The sequence below is a fragment of the Xylocopa sonorina genome, chromosome 5 (genome assembly GCF_050948175.1).
Source record: "Xylocopa sonorina isolate GNS202 chromosome 5, iyXylSono1_principal, whole genome shotgun sequence".
Lineage (NCBI taxonomy): Eukaryota > Metazoa > Arthropoda > Insecta > Hymenoptera > Apidae > Xylocopa > Xylocopa sonorina.
This window is the reverse complement of record NC_135197.1, coordinates 12,335,142-12,357,129: the sequence shown is the minus strand read 5'-3', so window position 1 is coordinate 12,357,129 and position 21,988 is coordinate 12,335,142. Positions and strand designations below refer to the sequence as shown.

The following is a 21,988-nucleotide window of genomic DNA, read 5'->3' as shown; positions in this document are numbered from 1 at the left end:
CCATGCAGACGCGCCAAACTTTTCCCCGGTCTTCGACAACTTTCCGCTCGAAATGAATGCGGGGGATGAAGGAGAGCCACGCCGCGGTGGCGAAAAAAAAACTGGGGTACGAGAGATCCCTCTCTCGCAGGGTAATACATCCTCGACGCTCTTTTTTTCGCAGCGCGCGGGGCTTAAAAATCGAAAATGAACGCTGCTCGCGGCGCAAATTCGATTTTCGATCGACGGTTATCCAGTTGACGGATGAACTTCCATCCAGTTTCCGGCCGGCTCCGTCGAGCACGACGGACGAAACAAAATCCACTGCGCCCGTTCTCCGAATAGAGTCATCGGGGACGACGCTGTCTTTTTTTCGTTCGCCTCGCATGCCAGATACAATCGAGGTCGCGGCAGTTTCCCACCGTTCGAGCTTCCCCTCCGACTCGAGCCAGGCGCTAATTTCGGGGGTGCGAATCCGGCGTGACTGCCGGCCTCCTCTACGGCCGCGTCCGGGGAAAATTCAACGGCGCGCCAAAACAATCGGACGGACGCGAAAACTGCATCAGACGCGGAATTCACGGTAATTGCTCCGACCGGTCCTTTTCGCCAGGCCCGCTAAACGCTACGCCATCTCCTTTCCCCGCGAGTCCTCGTGTTTCGACTACAATATGGCGATGATTACCGAAACGGTCGCAATTTCGCGATCCCGTACAGCAGAATCCCCTGTTCTTTCTACGCGCGCTTAATCGCCGCGTTGGATCCGCGGATGATTATACTCGAGCTTCTGAACGACCGCGATACTCTACGATTGCGTTTCGTCGCGCGCACCGTTGCCATGGGAACCACGTTTTTCACCGATCGAATGATCCGACGCAACATTTGTATTCCATTTATATTCGGAAATGCAATTTGCGCGTATTTTTCAGAGAGCCGGAGTCGTCGACAGAGCGTTCACCGGGGCGCACTGGAGAACGATTCTAATATCAGTCGATGGAAATGTCCTGGCGCGAGCCACGATTTCCGTATCGAGGTAAATCATCGTTACAATTACACCGTGACAGAGATATCCTTCCGAGCTGTAGAATAAACTCTGCAACACGGCAACTCGGTGCGATCCGCGGGAATTTATTTCGCTGGCCGTGCGTGCGCGTCCGCGCATCCCCTATATTTCTCTCGCACGCCACGCTTCTCTACCTCAGGGTGGGCTTCTTCCCCGCTGGCTCGCGTCGCTACTTCGCCTGTTCTTGCCCCGTTGCAAGAAACACAACAGAGCTCGCCTTACCGGTTCCCGCGTGCTCGCCATCTCGTTCTAACTTCGTCATTTTCATCTCGCTCCGTCCACCCTGTCCCTGCCGACCGTCCTCACCCCGCTTACGTAACAAGAGGAAACGCTGGCCGCGTTTCATATTTATAAAACGGTTAATATTTATCCGGCCCCCAGGTGGATTGCATTTTACTCGCCCACTTTCCATTCCCCGTTTCTATTTCCACCAAGTTACCAGCCACCACCCTCTGCGCCCTTCTCTCGCGCGTCCACCGTTTCCTCGTAGTTTCTACCATCGCGCAGCTGCTTTTCGCGGATTGAAAAAATCCTCGCTGAACGTACGACGCGTTTCATTGGTTTTAATAGCTTCGACGAAGAAACGGCTAGACATCAAAGGGTTAATTGTTTCCTTTAAACCGAGCAATCGACCAGTCATCGAGAACGATTTAAATTACAGCTGCAGAATGCGATACGCGCTGCGTCCAGGGCTGCCGTTGTGTTCATTATAATTTTACCTTCCGTCGGGTGCGTTAAAGGACCAGCCTGTTGTGACAATTCTCTCCGTCTTCCTCCCTGTTTTCGTGTATCTCGCGCACACCTCGCCAATTACGTTATCCTTCCGATTGGTTTCCAATAACGCGTTTATCCACCCGGATGAACCCTCTGCGGGTTATCGAATGTATCAGTTTTCAAGTGCACGCGGCCAGTGCAGCGAAACATTTCACCGATCGAGCATTATTCACCGGCGCCCGCTTTCTTCCTCCCGTTTCTGAATTATTCACCGACGCGCGAAATATTCATACCCTTCGAGCGAGCCGCGTTTTATCGCGCGTCGAGGCCCCGAGCGGAATCGTCGCGAGTCCGCGTTACCCCCGTTCCATTGTCCGCTCGTCCGATCGCTCGTAAACTACCCCCGCGCGCTAAGAGCAACGAGAGAAGAGCCCATCCTTCCATCGATCGTTCGACGCGACGTTAATCTCCGCGACATCGCCGATCTAATATTAATTTACGCGCGCCACCCCCTCGCGCGATAATTTCAGCCGAGCGTCCGCGTCGCGATTTATCGACACGCTAACTCTCATCGATGGCGGAAAGAGGAATGGCACCGTGTACGAAGCAACAACTCGGAACCACGCACCCCTCCCGTCGTGTCGCGTGTACCCGAGACAAGGGTGGGCGACGGCAGTTGCGTGGAATTTTAGTCGGTCGACGCCTCGAGCGCGGGGAGATCGTTCGAGCGGAATGGGCAAGGGGTGGAGGTTCGATGTCAAGACGATCTCGTTCCCAACCCTCTGCCATTTCCAAGTGGGATCACCGAACACTGATCGCCGATTGTTTCAATCGGCTTTAGCCACCGGCGCTTCTCGACTTCCATCCCCTACGCCCCTCTCTCTTTCTCTCTTTCCACCCTTCTTATCCAGTCTGGGCTCGATACAATTCGACTCGACTTCTGTCCGACGTAGATACCGGAGGCACGGATTGGCGAGTAAAGTCTGTCGTGACATTTCCATACACAGTGGAAAGTTCGCGTAAGTATCGCCGTCCCGGGAGTATTTATTGAAATCTGTTTCCGAGAGACACGCGAGGGTTTAACAGTGTAGGGGGTTTATTTCGAAGTGGCGAAACAGGATGGAGACGCGTGGGGTATTAGCAAGGTTTCTTCTCTGCCTTCTTCAACCCTTTAGCTATTGCTCCATCTCAGCCACGTTGTATAATATCGTTTCGAACTGTCTTCGTGGTGACAATCTTGCGTTAACAGCGAATGGCGAGAAGTATTAATTGTAATCGCATCGCGACGATCGCGATGGAGAAGAAAACAGGTCCTACGAGACGCAGCGACTCAAAGGAATCGCTCGACGGTTTCTCGCGCAGGCAAATATCCGTATATATCCTGTGGAACATCGCGGATGGAACGCGATTCTGTATCGATGCACTTTTGCACTTCCGCCCGCGGAATCCTGGATTCGATTTACTTGGCCGCGAGAGCCCTTTTATCCCATCCCCCTTGTACGGCTGCCAACGTTTTATTTGCAGCTAACCTATTCACGCGGGCACACGTATACACGTTCTTGCGCGCGCGTCAAAGGGTTAGAGAACGAGTCTGGCGAGACCTCGAAGAATGGGAAAAATGGAAGGCAGGATCGTGGAACGCGCCGCGACGCCACCCTCTCTGCAAGAGAGAGAAAGAGGGATCTCTCTTTCTCCCTCTCACGTTTGAAATTACTTTCATCCGGAGGTTGGAGGGCGTACGGCGCAAGAGAGGGGAGGTAGGTAGGGGTTAGAGGTTTCTTTTGTCTGGAGGATCTCTCTCGGTTATCAAGCCGAACGGGAGGAGAAATTCACCGGCAATTTCACACCGGTTCAACTTCCCGGAACGAAAGAGAGGCGGTTTGATTCCGAAGTCGCTGGCCCGGGCTCGAAGCGAAGCGGTACATCGTCATTTCCGGCGAAGTTGGACCTCGTTAGCCGTTCATCGAGCACTTCGATTCCCTCCTCCGTCCCTCTCTCCTCTATCTTTTCACTTTCTCCTTTTTTTCTCTCTCTCTCTCTCTCTCTCTCTCCAACCCCGTAGAAATAAGCTCCGTTCGCCTCTCCTCCAGAAGATTAAAGGATCGAAAAGCCGGGTAGCAATCTTATTTTCTACTTCTCCTCCTTATCGGGAGAAATAAATATCAAGCTTTTTTATCGAGTTCCAAGATAACTTCTTCCCCGCTCGGCGACACCCGAACCACGTCGCCCTATCGAGCCTTCTTCGACTCGATTCGTGACTCCTGCCTATCCCTCCTATCTTAATATTCGCGAGACGCCATATTGGCAGTCTCGCGTGGCTTATATACAATTAATATCGACGGGTTAAAAAAAAGGTAGAAAAATAATCGTTCCAACGTCTCGTAAACGAGCCTCCTAGATTTTTATGCAGAAGGGGTTAGACACGATTGGATTGATACGACTAGGAAGGATACCAAGAAGATAAGTGGAGAGATAACGGAGGGGAATAAGTTCGTTGGAAACGATAGCGTGACCACGTGTTAGAGATATGGAAATATTTGGAATATATCCCTCGTTAAGGTTGTACACGATCTCCATCCTATCGTGTAGCCTGATTATCTTTTTCTTCACCCGTTACCAAAACATTCTTGCACAGAATTCCACCTCGTAACGCTGAGGACGACGACGAAACCTTCCCCGTTTTTTAATCGCTCTAAGAACATTCGCCGCATCTGTCGCGAGGAACCAAGCGTGGACTACGTTACGCGCACGCGTCCTTTATTAAAATAGTTTATCAAACACGCTCGATGGCGATCTCTATTTATATTCGACTGCGTTTCCCCCCGGAATGAAGTGTCGAAAGAGCCCGGGAACATTTGTCACGCGCGACCGTTTCGAGTATACGCGGATAACTCGATAGCGGGGCGCACAGGTCCCGGTCGATGGAATCCATTCGTTTTCAAACGTCAACTCCTTCGTCAGGGACCGACGGTATCGTCGACACGTCGGTAATTATCTACGCTTTCCTATCCCTTGGGAAGTTCGTGGCAGCGCTAATTAACGTGCTACACAGCTCGGCCATTTGGCGACGTGAATATTTTCGACGAGACGTATCGCGTCACGGCGTATCTCTGTTTCCCGTTTTTCCCAGCTCTCCTCTCTTTTATTTTTTTTTTTCCCCCTTTTTTTTTTCTCCATCGCCGCGCCATAACTCATCCTAATTTCCCGTACTCCACGCGCGCGTACACCCCATACGAAATTTAATTTAATAAAAACCTGACTACTCGTCGCGCTTAATTACTCGCGCGCTCTTTGTCGACATTTTTCGGCGGGAATCGATCCCAGCCGACCGTTTCCGGTTTCATTACTTCGAGCCAGCCGCTCCTTCGCTCGGCAACTTCGAGATTCCATCGGGGAAGTTTCAACCCCTCGCTGGCGGGTGGTTACATATTGACGTTCAGTTTTTCGAAACGGTCGTCATCGCCCATTACACAGCCGCGCACGAGATTCCAACGGAACGGAAGTTCCAACCCGGAACCGGCTACTTTTCTTGCCACCCTCTTGTAACTACCTCCGGATCGATAGCGCGAAAGTTCGCCCGCCCCCGTCGACTTGATTTAAATTAAATGTCAACAGCTTGTACGCGACGCTGGTTTACCAACTTCTCCACCATCGCGTCCCTCTCTTCCCACCCTCCCCTTTGCCTCATAGATTTATTCATACTTTTCACTTCGCTGTTTCATTTAATTTCCCGTGCGAGAAGATAGACGAATCCAGTCTAATTTAGAATCAACACTCGACGATTATCAATGCGAATCGTACTCGCGATCAAGGATCGCGACGATCGTGGACGAGTTCGAGGTTGAAAGTTGAACGCGCGCCATTTTCAGGGGTGGTTCCGTGGCGTGTTCAGTCGAGGCGCAGGGTGCATTAACTGGCAGGTCTGGGGCACGTTTTCATTAGCACGTGCTGGCAGTATCGCCCGCGGCGTACCGAAGATAAGTGGTTATCTTTCGTTTCTCTTTCTTTCCACGTTTTCGGAAGAGGCGGCATCCGAGCCGCGGAGGCTCGCGAGCGGATAGAGCGCGCGAACCCCCACGGAAGCAGGTTTGTCTTCGTCAAGACAGACGAAAGGAGCGGGGAAGTGGTAGCTTTTTAGAAAGCGCATTCTCCTGTCCGTCCTCTCGCGGAAACGATCCACTCCGCGGCGGGAAAGATGGTGCACCGCCGCTTGAAAAATGAATACCCTTAGCCGACGCAGGGCAGGGGGTGAAAAAAAATTCACCACCCCCGCGTCGAGCGGCTACGCTCGCCTCTTTCTAATAAAACGTCATACGAGAATTTATTCACCGCCCTGTTTCCATCCCCTGGCCTCGTCTCGAGTCTACTTCGACGCGTTGCTGCTCTTCCTTCCCTCCACCGATAGAACGCGACGCGAAATCGCGAGTTGGTTGCGAGAATTCTTTCCAACCAACAGTTAAATACGGATTACGTTTGCATCCGGTGACAACGACAACAATTCACTTCGAGTCGACGATTTACCGTTCTGACCGCGAAGCTTAAACTTCCAGCGGCGATGAATATTTAAATCCCATCGACACGCTGTACGTACCCCCGTTCCGGAAGCACCGCGTTGCGCGCGGAACGGAGAACGGAAGAAGACGAGCGGTGCCCGCGATTCACGGCCTGTCGGCTGTAATCCCCGTCGAGATACGTTCGCTCTTTATTACGTTTGCGTTTACCCAGGCACCCAGGATGACCTCGAACTATTTCAGAACGCGGATACCATCTTAACGGATACGTCTCGCGGCGTTTCCCTCGCCGCCTGTATCCCTCTAACGATACTTGCGTCGGGGGTGGAGTATCGGACGAGAGACGGGGGTTGACGGGGGCCTGAAAATCGGCTCCTGTCTGTGCCCGCGGGAACCAAAGTTTCCAGGAACACGTAAATGGATAGTTAAGCCAGCCAGATCAGCCTGTCGGGGTGTGCCTGGATGCAACGCATCGCGTCCTAATTAATACCAATTTCGTTAACTGCGTGTCTGTCGACTTGTCGTTTACTCGAAAGTGTACTAGTTCGCTGTCTGGACGCTTTCTTCTTATACAATTATTTGAAGAAAAACTATTTCAACACGCGATGATTTAATATCTTCGTAGAGCCTCGTCAGCAGACGAGACCGCGATACTCGAGGAACGTCTGCCTGTCGCATTTAACGAGTATTGTTGTCACCGTTTGTCGCGAGACGCGTCGAGCTTGCTCCTACCACGGACCTTCGCGGCACGCATTAATTAAATTAACACGATCATTAATCGCGCGCTCCTCGAGCGTTTTACGTCGCGTGCGCCGCTAGTAAATCGTCGAGAAACGGCGCGCTCCGTCGTTTTTCTTTTTCCACGGCCAGACAGGGCGAAAGGAGCGTCGAACGAGCCATAGATCGAGACCTGATCCCTATCATATCGAGAGCGGGGCTGCGCGACGATTTATTCGCGGGAATAAGGGACGCGAGCGGCGCTAACCCGGTCGGATTTATTTTAGACAAGGCTAGGAAATCGGGAAACTTCGTTGCCCCGTCCAGAATTACTCTTGCCGAACAAACGACGTTCAATCGAGTGGGTAGGTACACAGATGTTTCGGACTGTCGCAAGTTCGCGTTCCAACCCCCTCGAGTTTCGTGCCGCGTGTACGTTCCCCGTGAGCCATCGTGAACGGGTCGTCATCCGAGGAGAGAACCAATCCCTCGTTGCTCCTCCTCTTTCTACTCGCGATGGCGCATCGCGGATAATACAGGAATATTTTCAACAACTCTGGCGCCAGTCGGAGTAACGCGAATAATCTTCGAGCACGGGAGGCTGCTGCTCGAAACGTTTACGAGTCGCGTCACGTGGGTGTTTTTAAATTCAAAAGAAATCCGTAATGTTTCGAGACAGTGCGCCTGCCCCCTCCGCGACCCGTAATATCGACGTTTCCACGGTCCTGGCTCGTAATAACATTGAAATTCAATCCACCGTACCGTCTCCCATAAAAGTAAACCAGGCGACGACGCCGTGGCGTATCACCGATCGTCGTCCCTCAGGCTTGTTCCAATTTTCCCTTAATCTCTGATCCTACGTCCGAATAAAACGGCTAAACCGGAAGCAGATAACGCTCCCACGGTTCGGAGGCTTTTACAATAAGAGAGCAGCAGCACTGATCGTCGCGATATCGCGGATTCCTCCACGGTCGTTTAACCCCCTCGAATAAGGCGCGTCAAGGGTGGAGACGTAGCGAAGAAGGGGTGTATCTATCAAATTGTTGATAGAAAGTGGAACGCCGGTCTTATTGCGGCTGGCAGTTCAATTAGCGGAATCGAGAACATGTCGACGAAAGGATGGTATACTGGTCTGGAGCCTAGCTCACTTTCAACCCTTCGCGTCTGTTTCTTTCTGCAGCCTCCAGATCTTCTCTAATGTCGTGCATCGTGGTAACGTTAAAGAAATTCTACGAGAGAGACAGTTTTTAATGTTGCGATGAGAGAACAACTTGTTTCTTTGCCAGTGACCGCGTCGAGAGGGTAGCTTTTCGTAGCCACCCCTCTAGCGACAGGTGCTTTCAGAAAACAGCTTCGATTCGTGGGGAATACACGATTTCTAAGGCATATATACCTTGGAATGTTCGACGAGAAAACGTTCCACGTATCGTAAATGTAATTTTCAGACGAGTCGAACTCGAGAGCCTCGACCACGCAGCAGCCACCCCTTTCAGGCCAGCGTCTCTTCGTTACTCGCGATGTAAACGCGGTTAGTTCGCCGCGAAGCGCCAGGAATTATCGTTGCGAACGCGCGTCGCATTGTTTCGACGCTCGTAACGTTCCAACGCTGCTCGACGAGGTTCGAAGCGAAACGTCGATTCGCCTCGTTCGTCGATGGCAGAAAAACTTTGACCGGCTTTCAGCGCGTCGAGCCGCGCGGTAACGTTCTCCGGGTCCCGTCGCGATCGTTTTCGACGCGTACGTATGTAAACGAGTTCCCGCCGCGTACTCCTCGCGCCGCGCGAGGAAACGCGCGTCGTTTATAAACGATGGCGGGGCGGCTCGCGCGAAGAAATTACCGTAGACGGTCGCGTGCAGCGTGGATCGGGTCTGCTCGCGTTCTAGCCCGCTTCCGCTACGCCCTTTAACGGCCCCGTTACCGCGCCATTTGCGTCGTTCCCCTAAATATCGTTTTTCTCGCGAGACCGTCCGCCTTTCAACGAGGAAAAAAATGCAACGCGACGCGGGACGAACAATGTGCCTGGAGATCGTTCCCAGCTTTTTTCCCGCCGTCGAAACGCGCTCGTTCTCTTAGCAGACAATTTCGAGCGAGTAACGCGTCGTTTCTAGTTCGAAATCGCTTCTAAGAAGTCATTCCCAACGAAAATATCCCTGTTCCTCTTCCCACTTTTACACACTTTGTCCTCCTATTGTGCGTCAGTCGGTTTTTTATATTTTCTTTTTATTATTTTCGGTCGAGGCGAGTCCAGTAATGGCAATAGTCATATCAGAGGCGGTGCGTCGGGGGATAAAAGCGACAAGAGAAATACGAGGCCATTACTCGGGAGGAGAGATCGCGACGGCGCTCGTAAAGTTTCGACACGCGAGCTGCTTTCGTAATTAAAAAGTGCGTGGACGCGCGGCCGCTCGTTTAATGGGTTTACTACGCGCGAAGGGGAGACGATGAAGAAAAAAATGCTCGCGTGTTCGAAATCTTGAGTAAACCAGGGTGGCCAGGGTTAAAACGGGGCTGCAACGCGGTGTTCGGTTTCGTTCGCGTACAGACACGCGCCCCTAGTCAAAGGGCATAGTTCGAACGGTATTCTTCTCCGACAAGAAATCTCATCGAAGTCCTCCAACTATGCCTCGTACCACCCTCCATTGTACCTCGTCTGTGATCCAGGTTTAATTAGGTCGAGACAAAGTGGCTGGATGAATTTCGCCGCGATGAGATCGAGTAACGCGAGCGGAAACCAGCGTGCGGGGCAAGTTTAAAATTATGTCAGACTGGCAGCCAGTCGGCTGCGGAACTTCGTTTCCTTCGAACTCCGCGTCAACTTTTCGATACCACCGCGGCGTTCGCCGTTTCCATCGAACGTTCGATACCTCGATACGGCGATACACGTCGAGTCGGTATTAAAACCGTGAAATTATGCTCGTAAAACGTCCACCAGCCGATCGTTTACCCCCGTCGAGAGGGAAGAAAAAGAGTATCGTCGCTTTCGACCGTCTGGTAAAAATCTCGAAGGGAACCTCGAGGCGCTGGATCGCGAGAGTTCGGCAGTGGGGACGTGGAGCATTGGATTCAGCGCGTTGTGGGTCGGCTGACATTGAAAAAGGAGCAGGTTATCCCGCGTTTGAAAGTTGGAACGGTGAATAGGCGGCGGAGCACAGAGGCGTAAGAACGAGATTCAACGCGCGCGGCAGAGAAATTTACTTCTTTGATTGACATTCAAAAGGAACACTCCGCGCTTCCTTTAACTTGAATTATGAATAGGAAACGCGAGGGCATGTGTGCGTGTGCGCGCGCTGGCGAGAATCCCGTGGAAACATTTTTACGCGAGAAGAGGTAGACGTAAATATTGACTTCCGGGCCCCAGTCTGGTCTAGGGTACCGGAAACGGCGCGGTGGGCGACGCGCTCGCGCGATCGCCGCTCCTTCGAAAGTAGAATAAACTATGGTAATGATGCAACGTTTTCACTCACCGGCTCTCCATCCTGCACTTGCCCTCCCGCGCTTTGCAGTTGCTTTTGAAGTCCTCGAAAATCTGGCTGCACGGCTTGCCGCGTAAACAGACGCTCAGCGCATGATTGCAGGTAGGCAGCGCCTCGACGGGGTACGGATCCTTCTCTGGAACCGTGGAACGAGCGGGTTAATACAATTTTTCGCCGACCGAATTTCCATTGAAACGCGCCCTCCGCGCGCGGGGGAAAATATCAACGCTAAACACTCGACGCACGGTTCGTTGGAGTTTTCAGACGGCAGCGTCAGGAGCGCGTTTCCTTAACCCCTCTTTCGCCCTTTCGAGCTACGCCAGCGAATATACTTTCCGAACGAAACGCGCCAAACATTCGGTTGAAACGGTTCCCCTCGGCCAGCTGAAAGCAGACGCGAGCTGATCCGAGTGGAAGCTCTGTTACAGGTTGATTCCGTATCCGTTTGACAGACGTTGCAACGGCTAGACGGTTAATTAAAAAACTGCTCGAACGAAGCTACCGTTCGTTAATAACCACCGGTGAAATTCACCGCGTTTCTGGCGAGCGCGGTGAAATAATTGCCTGTCTCGCCGGGCGAAGAAGCTGGTGGACGTAAAAATAATAACGAGAAGACGCGTCCGCGATGGACTCGACGAAGAAATAAGACAATAAGGAGTCGAGCGGCGTCTGGAGATGGGCTGATGTAAAGGGAGAGGGCTCTGGATAAAGGTATTCTCTTATCAGAGAGTGAAAGGAGCCGTGGGTCCAGTGCATTAAGGGGCGGCGAAAAAATTTGCCGCGTATAGAAGAAAGAGAATCGGAAAATTTCTTCTGAATAATTTCAAAGCCACATTTCTCCCTCTCCCTCTGCTGCTCGCCAATTTTTTCGACAATTAAAACGGTCGCAATTAAACGACGGGCTAATTCGTTTATCTCTGGGTACCTGGACGAGCCAGCTGCGAGAAAGAAGGGTTGCTCGAGAGGGTAGAACAAGAAGAAACGAGAAGACAGAGGAATCGAATGACAAGAACAGTATACGATCTGTTTGTATAAATCAATCCAAAGGGAGAGGGGGTTGAACCATTGGTAGAAATCCTCGCGTGAAATATATAAACAAAAGGCTCCGTGGAGTAAGGATAATGGGGGATGAAAGGGTGGACGGGCCAGAAGTGGATGGGGGTTAGATAGCAAAAGGGTTTCTTTGGCGGAATCGACAGGTTAGTGAGAGGGGAGAAGCCATTCTCTTAGCATCGGTAAGAGCCAAGACGGAAAAAAGAGGTGAATACGATGAAGGAGGGAGTACGGGGACAGAGCGAGAAATGGCGCGCTGAGAGGGGGTGGGTAACAGGCGAAAAAAGATCGCGGTTGGAACAGGCAGCGCGGGTGAAAAGAAGCGCATTGGGAATTATCCGTGAATCGTTCGAAAAATGCTCAAAAGACTCGACGGCCCGGACGAGCGAGCCCTCGGGAGAATGAACAATGGGGATCGTAGGAGAAGCCGCAATGGCGCGGAGGTTATATAAGGGGCCGCAGTCAAAGATATCGCGATCCCCTTTGTTTCTTCCAGGAGGGCCGCGACCAAGCCCCTCTTTTCACTGGGAGGAAATGCCCGGCTGAGTGGCGTCTCGATCAAATTTTCCTGTGCCTCGCCCACGACCCCCACACTGCGATGTCGCAGACAACCCTCGAGATAAACTTTCTTCCCGTTAACGCCGTCCGGATACGTCGCGAGCAGGACACACGCGATTACGCGCGATCAAACAAAATCGATCGAACTGCTCGATCTGTGAACTGCAACGAGAGGAAGATAAAGGGGTAGTAATAAGAATAAGTGGGCTCGCGAGGCGAACGACCGTGAAAGTTCGTCGAGGACGCAGCTGCTAGTGGTACGAGTCAATAATTACTGTCTACGTACGATGAAGATTGTACGTAACCACACGAGAAGTCTTCCTGAAGCTGTTGTTACTAATTGAAAGTGTATTTTTATGGAACTTGTGGGTCAGTTCTCATAGTTGGTGGACATGATCGAAAGGAGTAAATACCGACGAGCGGCTCGATTAATATTAATCCGTGTTCGACGTGATTCCATAATACACCCCCGCGTATCGAAACGTCGAAGGTATGATTTTATCAGAAATTGACAATGATGTATTAGCGAGCGGGTTCGTTTCGTATCGAGCGATCCCCATTAGACGAGAGATAAAATATCCATTAATAATTGACGCGCGAACGTACAGTGGCGTCGACGAGGGGGTGGGACGAAGGGGCGGCGAGGAGCAGAGAAGAACCGTCGGTATTCGGGGAAGATTAAAATTTTAATTTCGAAAGGAAAACACGAGTGTCTTGAGGAGGAAGCAATTAAGGAAGAAAATAAATTAAGCTCACGTTCCGCGCGGATTCCGGTGTTCGCGCGCTCCTGTTTGAAATATAATTTCAGGATTAACAGAGGGAAGCAGAGGAGGATGCAATTAGGAGGACTCGAATGAAAATTTCATTTCGCAGCTGGTCCGTCGCGTTTCGAAACCGTTCGACTCGCCACCGGAAACGATTCGTCCCGATCGAGGGCGACGAGACCAATCGCGCGCGATCGGGAGCGCGGCCAGGGGGGTTGAAATCGAAGAGGACGCGACCAGTCGCGACTCCTCGACGAGCCATGCGGAGCCGCGTGGTCCGAGAGGGGAGGTATAATTCGAGAGTAATGAGCCAAGCAATTAGAAGAGTTTGGCCAGAAGCTTAATTACATTTATCTCGGTGTATAAGCCGCCACGGTCGGTTGAAAGCCGGTCATACGGGGTAGGCAGCGCGGATAATGAAAGCTGCGCGGCGCAGCCGCCACGAAAACCAGGAAGCTTCGGCACTTAATGAGATTAAATTCGCTCTCGTGCTTCGAAAAAAAGGGGAAACGAGGGAAAAGGAATACTGGCGGGCCGTACGGGGGTGGCGGAGGTCTGGACAGCGAGAGAGGGAGAGAAAGACAGAGGGGCTCGGCAAAGGCACGCGTCCTCTCCCTTTCTCTCTATTAAACGCGCAAAGATCCGCGCGAATTTCCCTCCTCTCGAAGTCAACGTCAGTTCCAGAGGCCGTTGAAAGGCAACGCGTACTAACTTACACAACCGGTGCCTTTGAAGCTTCCGGCCAGCTGTGGAAAGATCGCAACAGGAAGAAAGAACGAATCACTCGTTCGCGAGGGTTACTCTGATTCAGGTTATTCCATCGCGTCTCTTAACAGTCGTTTACGCAACCCAGGAATAATAACCAACGCGTCTGATTGTCCGCCGTTTCCACTGGGAATCTTTCGAACAAACGAAACAGATCGCTTTCATCGAGCCACGCTGCGGCCACGTAATGCGATCTTTCCCTCGAATGAAACGTTATGAAAGAATTCAATGACCGTGGTCGATGAACTAGAATGGTGAATAGCAGAGGCAAAAGGTGAATCGACCCAGTTACAAATCGACCAAAGTGACGCCTGGGTGTGCGGGGAAGAAATAAGAATAGTTCCATCCCCGATGCTGCAAGCTTGGAAGATCTAACGAACGTAAAAAGGGGTTGAAACAAAGAATAATTTCGTGCGACTAGTCACCGGAAGGGGTTGGAGATAGGGACGTGAAAAGAAGATCCGCGAGTGGGTTCGAGTGCGTGTCGCGTCGGGCGGAAGTTAAGGTTAAACAAGAAAGGAAGGCGCGCGAGGTCGACGGGGATTATCGGGAGCGTCGCGAGCGTTCGCGACTCGTTAAAAGTTTCCGTGCGCCCAGCGTCGGTCGAGAGGCGTTTCCTCGTCGCGACGCCCGAGCGGAATCCCTCGTTACAATCGCGGCTCGCGATTAAACGCTTGTTAGAGGATTAACGCGTGTCCGGCTCGATCCCCTTTTTCACGCCGACTAGATTGATCTTAATTGATTTTCCCTGTCCCGGGTTATCGATCGTATTTTACGACGGGGCGAGGGAGAAAAAAAAAAAACTGAGCTCCAACGATCTCGCTCGTCGAGGGACGGGTATAATTGTAGGCTCGATCGCTTCAACCCTTTACGCGAGCAATCCTACTCTACGTTTATCCGAGAAACTTTCCACTCTCGAGAGGAACGTACGTTAGAAAGTTTAGCGATTACATATGAAAATAGACATGTAAATTAATAAAAGCAGAGTATGGAATAACAGTAGAAACGGTGCGCCTGATTCTCTAAAACTGAATTGTGGTGCTTGGTGTCTCTTCTTCTTGGAGTCGTTCGGAAAACTCTCGTAAATTATGCAAAAGACGCTTGAATGGGTCCTTAACCTCCGCCATTGTATTTCGAACGACACATAAACGCGTTTCTATCGTCACTCACTGTCGTGCAAATTGACTCGTGCAACGATACCACGATTTCTTTCACGAAACGAAGAGGTAACCGAGTAATCGGACACGACTCTCGAAACTTACCCTTCTTCGAGACGTAGATGCAGGGATGGTCGAAGAGGAAGTTCTGGAAACTGTTGCAGTCCGGGTCTACGTGCGGCTCCCTGCAGAGGCACGTGGGTCGGAAGAAAGGGAAAGCCTGCAGAGTGTGGAGGGCCGCTTGACACTTAGTCACTGTCACCGTCGAACAAGCCACTGTAACAGTTAAATTATTATTAAACGGCGTCGCGCATCCCCGTCGACAAATGCGCCTCCTTACCGCGGACGCGTTGATAAATTCCGCGGATCTCTCACGCGGTTGACTCGCGTCTGGTAAACACGTCGACGTTGCGCGTTTGAAACTGGCACCGGTTAGACGCGAGGGTGTAAACGAGCTCGTTGCGAAATCCAACGCTCTAATTACCAAACGATCGCGCGGATACGAGGAAAGGAGACCAGCTACCAGGGTGAATCGACGGATCTGTCTGGAATTACGTGTACCGTGTAATAATCGGCGAACGTGGACGACGCCTAGATACCAGGGACCGCGAAATACCATCGAGAAATTCGGTGTAACGAGAGCCGGAAGGCTCGACGGTGAGATTATCGCGCAAGAATGGAAAGCTCGCGTTACACCACAGGGAGCAATGGGAAGTCCTACGGTTGGGAAACCGACGATAACGCTCGAGGTTCCTCGATCGTTTCGCCAACAACGGTTAGACCGCCTGTACAAGCGCGCTCTGCTCTCGTTTCGTCCTTGGGACCGCAGGATCGACCGCCACCGCCAATGTCTCGCTCCAACGATGTCTTTACACTTGGAAAAATGGTACCCAACGAATTCGACGCGTGTTATCCGCGGCTGCCTCTTCATTACGGAATTGTTTAACGCGGAACAATCGTGGATCGGCGTTTCGAGATCCACTTCGAGGCGCGTCGTAAAGTTAGAGCTGGCTGAAGTGTTCCGCCTCGAACTCGGGTGGAGAACAACTTCGGTGAAAGATGATAGAAAGATAGCAAACGAGTCGGTACTCTTCCTAAATTAAACATTAACTTCCAGCTGGCGAGGGTGGTTTCGCTTTGCCAGCGCGCCCTTATTTCCTCGTCGACGCTCTAGTCGAAATTAGGTCGCGACAGCGGCCATTGGCTCGTTGGGAAGCGAGCGGACCAGGTACGGAGGGTTCTGTAAAAATTCCGTTGATCGAACGAGTGTCATCGATCCGGACGAATCGACGTTCCAGAGAAGGAGAGAGAGAGAAAGAGAGGGATGCGAGTCGCGAGAAATAGGTGAAATGGGTCACGACACCCAACGGGTTAACAACCCTCCGCGAGGGTTCGCCGTAACGCGAGCACCGCGGTGTTCGTTGTCGAGCGAAATCGAGATTACGGGAATCGAATGACAGAGCACGGCATTCCGTTCGCCGGTCGAAAAGCGCGATCGAAACTTCCGCTACCCCCGTCATTTTTCAATCCGACGTTCGACGCCGTCGCGACGACATCTGGATTCATTACTCACACCCCGCCGCCGCTGCCGCTCGGTTATTACGAAACTTACGGTGTCTTGGAATAGTAATTAAGGCGCCCTCTCGTTCCCATTCTTTCTCCGAACGACGCTGTACTAATTAATCTGCGTGCAGGGGAATCTCGAGCTCCGTAGGAGGCGGGGGAATAAGAAGAGGCGAGCTGAAACTGTTTTAACGAGGAAACACTTCGACTCCTAAAATCGTCGCTGGCCAATTACCATCGTCGCCCCGTTCGTTCCTCGCGAGTACGATCGACGATTCGAATCGAACCGACTGCCCTCCTTCGATAAGAAAAACAGATTCGAAGCAACGAATGAAGCTAAAAGAGAACAGCGGAGCACACGATCGAAGCCATTGGTTAGTTAACGAATGAATCTCATTGAAAATCCAGTCGATGATGGTGTAGGAGTTCTATAGAACTCGTGTAGGGACGGATCGAATCGTTGGTGTCGAGCAAAACCTAGGATCTGGCAGCTACAGCTGCACTGCTGCTGATACCGTCCAGCCTCTCTCGTTTAATGTTTCTGCACTACGCCTATAGACCACGAGGACTCGCATGGACATTGCTAGATAGCGACCTTGGGAAAGCATAACACAGAGAGAAAGAGAGAAACAGAGAGAGAGAGAACGCAGCTGGAGATCATACGTACATACGTTTGTACAATTGCTCGGTGGTCATCTGCATTCTGAGAGCTGGACCACCGACAGAAACACGCGGTCCAACCCCTATGGAAAGCGCAGGTGATGTCACCACCTGTATTCAAACGTATCTCTCGTGCTCGGCTCACCCCTTTCACTGGACGACGTCGAAATTCTGATGGCGGTCGACTGAACACCTTTACGATTTTTCGTAATTCCTCCCAATGCGAATCGACGATCCTCGATGACCCAGATGACCAACGATTGACAAAATGGTGCCGCGATAAGGGAAAATTCGGTCGAAACCACTCGACTGGTGTATTGGGTTCTCCATCTACCGTTGCAAGAGGTGGATACTTTCTTCGTGACCATCGTTGAGTCATTAGTCTCGCTAAATGAACGTTCTTTCGTCTTTGCGAAAGAACTGTAATATTGCAAGGAGGTTGCTGTTCTTTTCTTCATTTTTTTTTTTTCGACGATTATTACAACCGTGAGGGAAATCGTTGTTTGGAGAGAAAAGATTTTCCGGAGTGGTATCCTTATTATAGGTGTATTATTTCGTAGCGGGCATTTTTCTGCAGATAACGACTCGATTATATCGAGATCACGGCGAGCAAGCACTGCCGTCCCTGTATCGCGAAAACTGTTGCGAACAATACACGGTGGGAGATTCGAACGCGATAGTTCTGCTTTGTATTCAACGCGGTGCGACGCATACTCGTTACGTGCATCGAAAAAAAAAACAAGGTAACCATTCTCTCGTTCTGTACGAGCACAGTGGTAGACGATCGCGAGCAGCTAATTAATGTCTCCGCTTTTGAGAATTGATCGCGATAGAGTTCTTGCGGGCAGTTTTACCAGTCGTTCGATCCTCTTCTTGACGCGCGATGGAAAATAAGGGGTTCAAGTTCAATTACCGCAACGAAGGACACTTTTTAGCTCGAGTCGTCCGTCACTAGACACAAATCGAAGGACTAGAAACGCCGCTGGAGGAAATGAATGCTCGCGGAACCGATACACACGCCAAGCTACGACCGTGGAACGAATTGTGCGATCGCGCGATCTTCCATCGACTGGGCAGAATCGCTTTGCCGCTAGTCCCATCCGGACACACTGGTCAGCTAATTCACCATAACCATTCCAAGTGAAAGCCTGGCCGTTTGCAGTCGCGATGCACGCGAACGTAATACTCCGTGGGGGTAGGAAAAATCATAGAACCGTATCGTCGACTATTGAAGTTCGTTACATCAAAGCGACCGCCGAAACGAGCCGCCAAAGCTGCAGCGAAAATGTGAAACGGTTTCAAAGGACACGGCCGATAATGTTTGGACGTCCGAGATAAAACGGGAGAGGAAGGAAGAGTATTTCAATTTTTATTAAACAGCCTCTCGGCAAAAAGCCCCGATGCACCGGAGTTACAAAGCGTGCGACATCGACATTTGATTGCGCGGCGTCCCCCATTGTCCCCTTTCCTCGTCCCATTTATCCATAATGACCAGAAAAAAAAAAAGAACCCGCCTCGCGCACCCGTGCGTTTTCATACAGCTTTATTTCATGCGCCACATTGTTTGCCTCGAAATGTTTCAGTCATCGAGGGAGCCGAAAAAAAAGGAGGCATCAAATTGGCAGTATTTCATTCCCATCTCCCCGCGTCACTCCCGTGGCATCGTCGACGACGGGTCACCCCATCGTTGAGTCGGTTCGACGTCGAGCTTTAATTATCGGAACGCGTGCAGGGGGTTGGCGAGTATCGCGCCGCGACGAAAAGAGGTTGCGCGGTGATAAAAAGGCGCAACCGATCGCGGGCAGGACCCGCTGGCCCTCGGTTATAATTCATCGATGGCCAGAAAGGGGCGAGAGAGGGTGAAAGAGGCGACTCGAGGAACGCGAAGGCAAAAAGATGCGCGCGCCAACGGATAGCTCGCGGTCCCGGTTCTTTGCTCTCGCTGTCTCCTTTCTTTTTTTCTGCGACGCCTGCTCACCTGAGGAACACGGACGCGGACACGTGCGCGCGGAGGGCCCTGTACAGCCATACAATTTTCCCTTCTCCGTCGCGCTATCCTTCTCCCGGGCCATTGTACTCGCGAACGGCGCCCAGCGCTTTGCCGTAACAACGTACATTGTATTTTCGAACAATGGGATCCTTCCGCCGCCTCCGTCACCCTTTCTCGCCCTCTCTTTACCGGCGTATCGGTCCTGTTTTCTTTTTCCCTCCTCTTTCTTTCGTTTTTTCCTCCTTTTTTCCTCCCCTTTTTTTTTCGCGCGCGGCAAGACCACGCTTCCCGCGCTTATTAATGGCGGCAAACCACCCCCGAGCCTCGATTTCTATCCGATCGCGTTCTATCCAAGGCTGCTCGGATCCTCTTTGAGTTATTATCCTCCGCCTTCGATACGTTTCCCGGGGATTGTTTGTTATTCGTCCCGACGTCAATAGCCGAGATTGCTCTTTTCCTACGGGGGGGAGACTTGCTCTTTGTCGCGTTCAATTACGCCCCCGCCGAGGCACTCGACGCTCCTTTGTTCGATTAAACAAATAACCGGCACCGTTAATCGACGACGTCGTTATTTCGCTCCCCGCGACACGTAACGCTTTTCCACCTCCGTTTCACCACCTTTCACCCCCCTCGTCGCGATTGGTTCATTCGAAACGGACGGATTATCCGGCGTCCCTTTGATCGGGGCGATTGCCTTGCCTGGCGATCGTCGGGGCGAATCGCGCGAGGCGGACTAGCATTCGCGAGCCGATTAAAAAGTTACGAAACGCGGAAAATATAAAAGCGACGACAGAGAACGTCCTCGATAATGTTTCGCTGGCACGATGAAACTTCGAAAAGTTCCCTCTCACCCCTCCCCCCTCTTTCATTCCGCTCGGTTAAAAGTAAACTGCCGTCTGTCGCGAAGTTGAACCAGCGAAATAATTAACCGTTTCATCGCGGTGGAGACTCCGCGCGGATTCGAAGGAAGCTCTTAAGACTCGAATACGAACGTCTCGTTCTTGATTTGCAACCAACGAATCGATCGCCAAGTTCTCGTTCGTCTTTAATCGAATCTCCTTCGAGGAACGCGCGATGAAACAGATCGATTCGCGATTTCTTTCAGCCACGCGTGCAAGGGTCGGTGGATTCCTCCTCGTTGGGACGCGTCTGTCGCGTGTAAGCGTCGCTCGCAGCCACGAACAGCGGATCGCTCGGTTACGCAACACGCTCCACGCTCGCTCGCAAAGTGATTTTCGTTCGTCCGCATAATAACCAACGGCAGAGGCGGAATTTAGCCCCGAACGAACGCCACGTAGAGAGAGAGAGAGAAAGAGGGTTGAACGGAAGGGTGGTTTGTCTACCTGGTTGCCATAACAAGGGACGAGAAGGGGCCGTGGCGCGGCCGGCTCGTATATTCCGGATCATTTTACCGTATAAACGTTTAAGCAGCAAATTGATTGCCCCTACGGCTCACGCTAAACCCAATAAATGTAATCATGCTCACCGATTATATCGTTGCCGGAATCGCGCGGGCGGCCGCGATCGCGCGCGTAATCAAACGCGTAAATTTCTAACACCGGCGACACCGTACAATTAAACAATGCCCGTCCGCGTAACCGTGCTCGAGGATAAGCTGTTTTAAGTTGGCTCGTTAGCGGGTAATTCGAGATCGAATCTGTCTGGCTTTGGTCCTCCGAGTCGTTGGCTTTTTTCGAGACGAAACGGTCATCGTTTGGGTACGATCGCACGAAGCAACAGGGAAATCTTTCGTTGAGAAGCTTTTTTCCACCAGCGACGAACGATCCCGCGTGCACCACACCAAGGATTTGACGTGACCAACGAGAGGACCAGGAAGAAGTGGCGAACGGTCGATGAGGCGGGGCGGACACGGCCAAGACGGAATTAAACCGCTCCGCCATTCTCTAAGGCAGTTTCTTTATCGATAAGCTGTTAACGAGATAATCCCGCCGGCAACGAAATTACGTTTACAGGGGATTTTTACGTTAAAGCGCCTCGGCTAACGACATTCGCCGCGTCGCGGCGACGCGCCGCTCTTTTTCCGCCGGTTCCTATGAAAACCAAACGATCGACGGAACGCTGGGAAAAAGATTCTCGAGAGTAGAGGCTCTGATAGCGGCTAAATGAAAATGGCTTCTTCATGACCAGCGCGTTAACCCTGTAAAAAGGATCCTGCTCGCGAACGCGAGCGCTGAAAAACTCTCCAACGCTGTTACGAACGATCTCTCGACCCCTGGAGCTGGTTGCGCAGTGAACAAATTTTTGAGAACCTTCACGCGATCTCGCGCTCGCGTATGCATGTATACGTACGATTGTGCAAGCGCGAATCGCACGAAGCGAGAAGAAAAAGGAAGCGAGAGTGTAACGCGCTTGGGTTGAACGCTGGGATACGCTCGCTGAACGTCGGCTGTCGTGGAAGACGATTTTGCGCGCCCCTTTGCCGTGGGTTTCATCGCTGTTGCATCCATCCCGGTGAAACCGTAGATGGAATTCGCGGGCGGAGCACAGGCGTGTTTCTAAATTGAAAATTCGCGCGGAATTCCTCCCCACCATCAATCGCCGTTATCCTTGCACGGAGAGGAAATTACACCCTAAGCTCCGGTTGCTGAAACCCGAGGCTAAAGCTAACGAACCGCGCCGCCAGCCACGCGTCTGTTAATCAAAGAAATTCTCGTTGGAAAAGAACCCGGCATCGCTGCCTGCGCCCGATCGCTTTTTATCTCGTTTCCCGTTCAAACGAAACGGGGAACGATTCTTCGCGAGGGGAAAAAAAATAAAAGAAGAAATTCAATTCGCGGCTTGTTTTATTTCCTTTTCGAATTTTTCCTCTTGGAAAAGAAAAAAAGAAAAGGACGAAGAGGAGACGGTAGACAAAGGGGAGAGCTCGCGATAACAAAGAGACGGAGGACGAGTGTCGATCCTCAAAGGATCGCGGGCGCATCATTTCGTTTTTACAGGATTAATTTGGCAGCCGGTTACAGGGAAGTAAATTCGTTTATACCTTCGGGCGTAATCGATGATTT

General features: G+C 51.7%; 2 protein-coding genes across 2 annotated transcripts in view; both read right to left on the bottom strand.

Annotated features, from left to right (window-relative positions):
• Pi3k21b (phosphatidylinositol 3-kinase regulatory subunit alpha) overlaps nucleotides 1-21,988 on the bottom strand; it is a 344,756-nt gene that overhangs the window by 197,383 nt on the left and 125,385 nt on the right. The window lies entirely within an intron of this gene.
• Gfrl (Glial cell line-derived neurotrophic family receptor-like) overlaps nucleotides 1-21,988 on the bottom strand; it is a 203,248-nt gene that overhangs the window by 94,712 nt on the left and 86,548 nt on the right. Inside the window, exons 4-5 of the mRNA XM_076895575.1 lie at nucleotides 14,858-15,028; nucleotides 10,447-10,591 (exon numbers count right to left, since the gene is read on the bottom strand). Of these exons, the coding sequence (XP_076751690.1) occupies nucleotides 10,447-10,591; nucleotides 14,858-15,028 (316 nt within the window). The remainder of the gene's footprint in view (nucleotides 1-10,446; nucleotides 10,592-14,857; nucleotides 15,029-21,988) is intronic.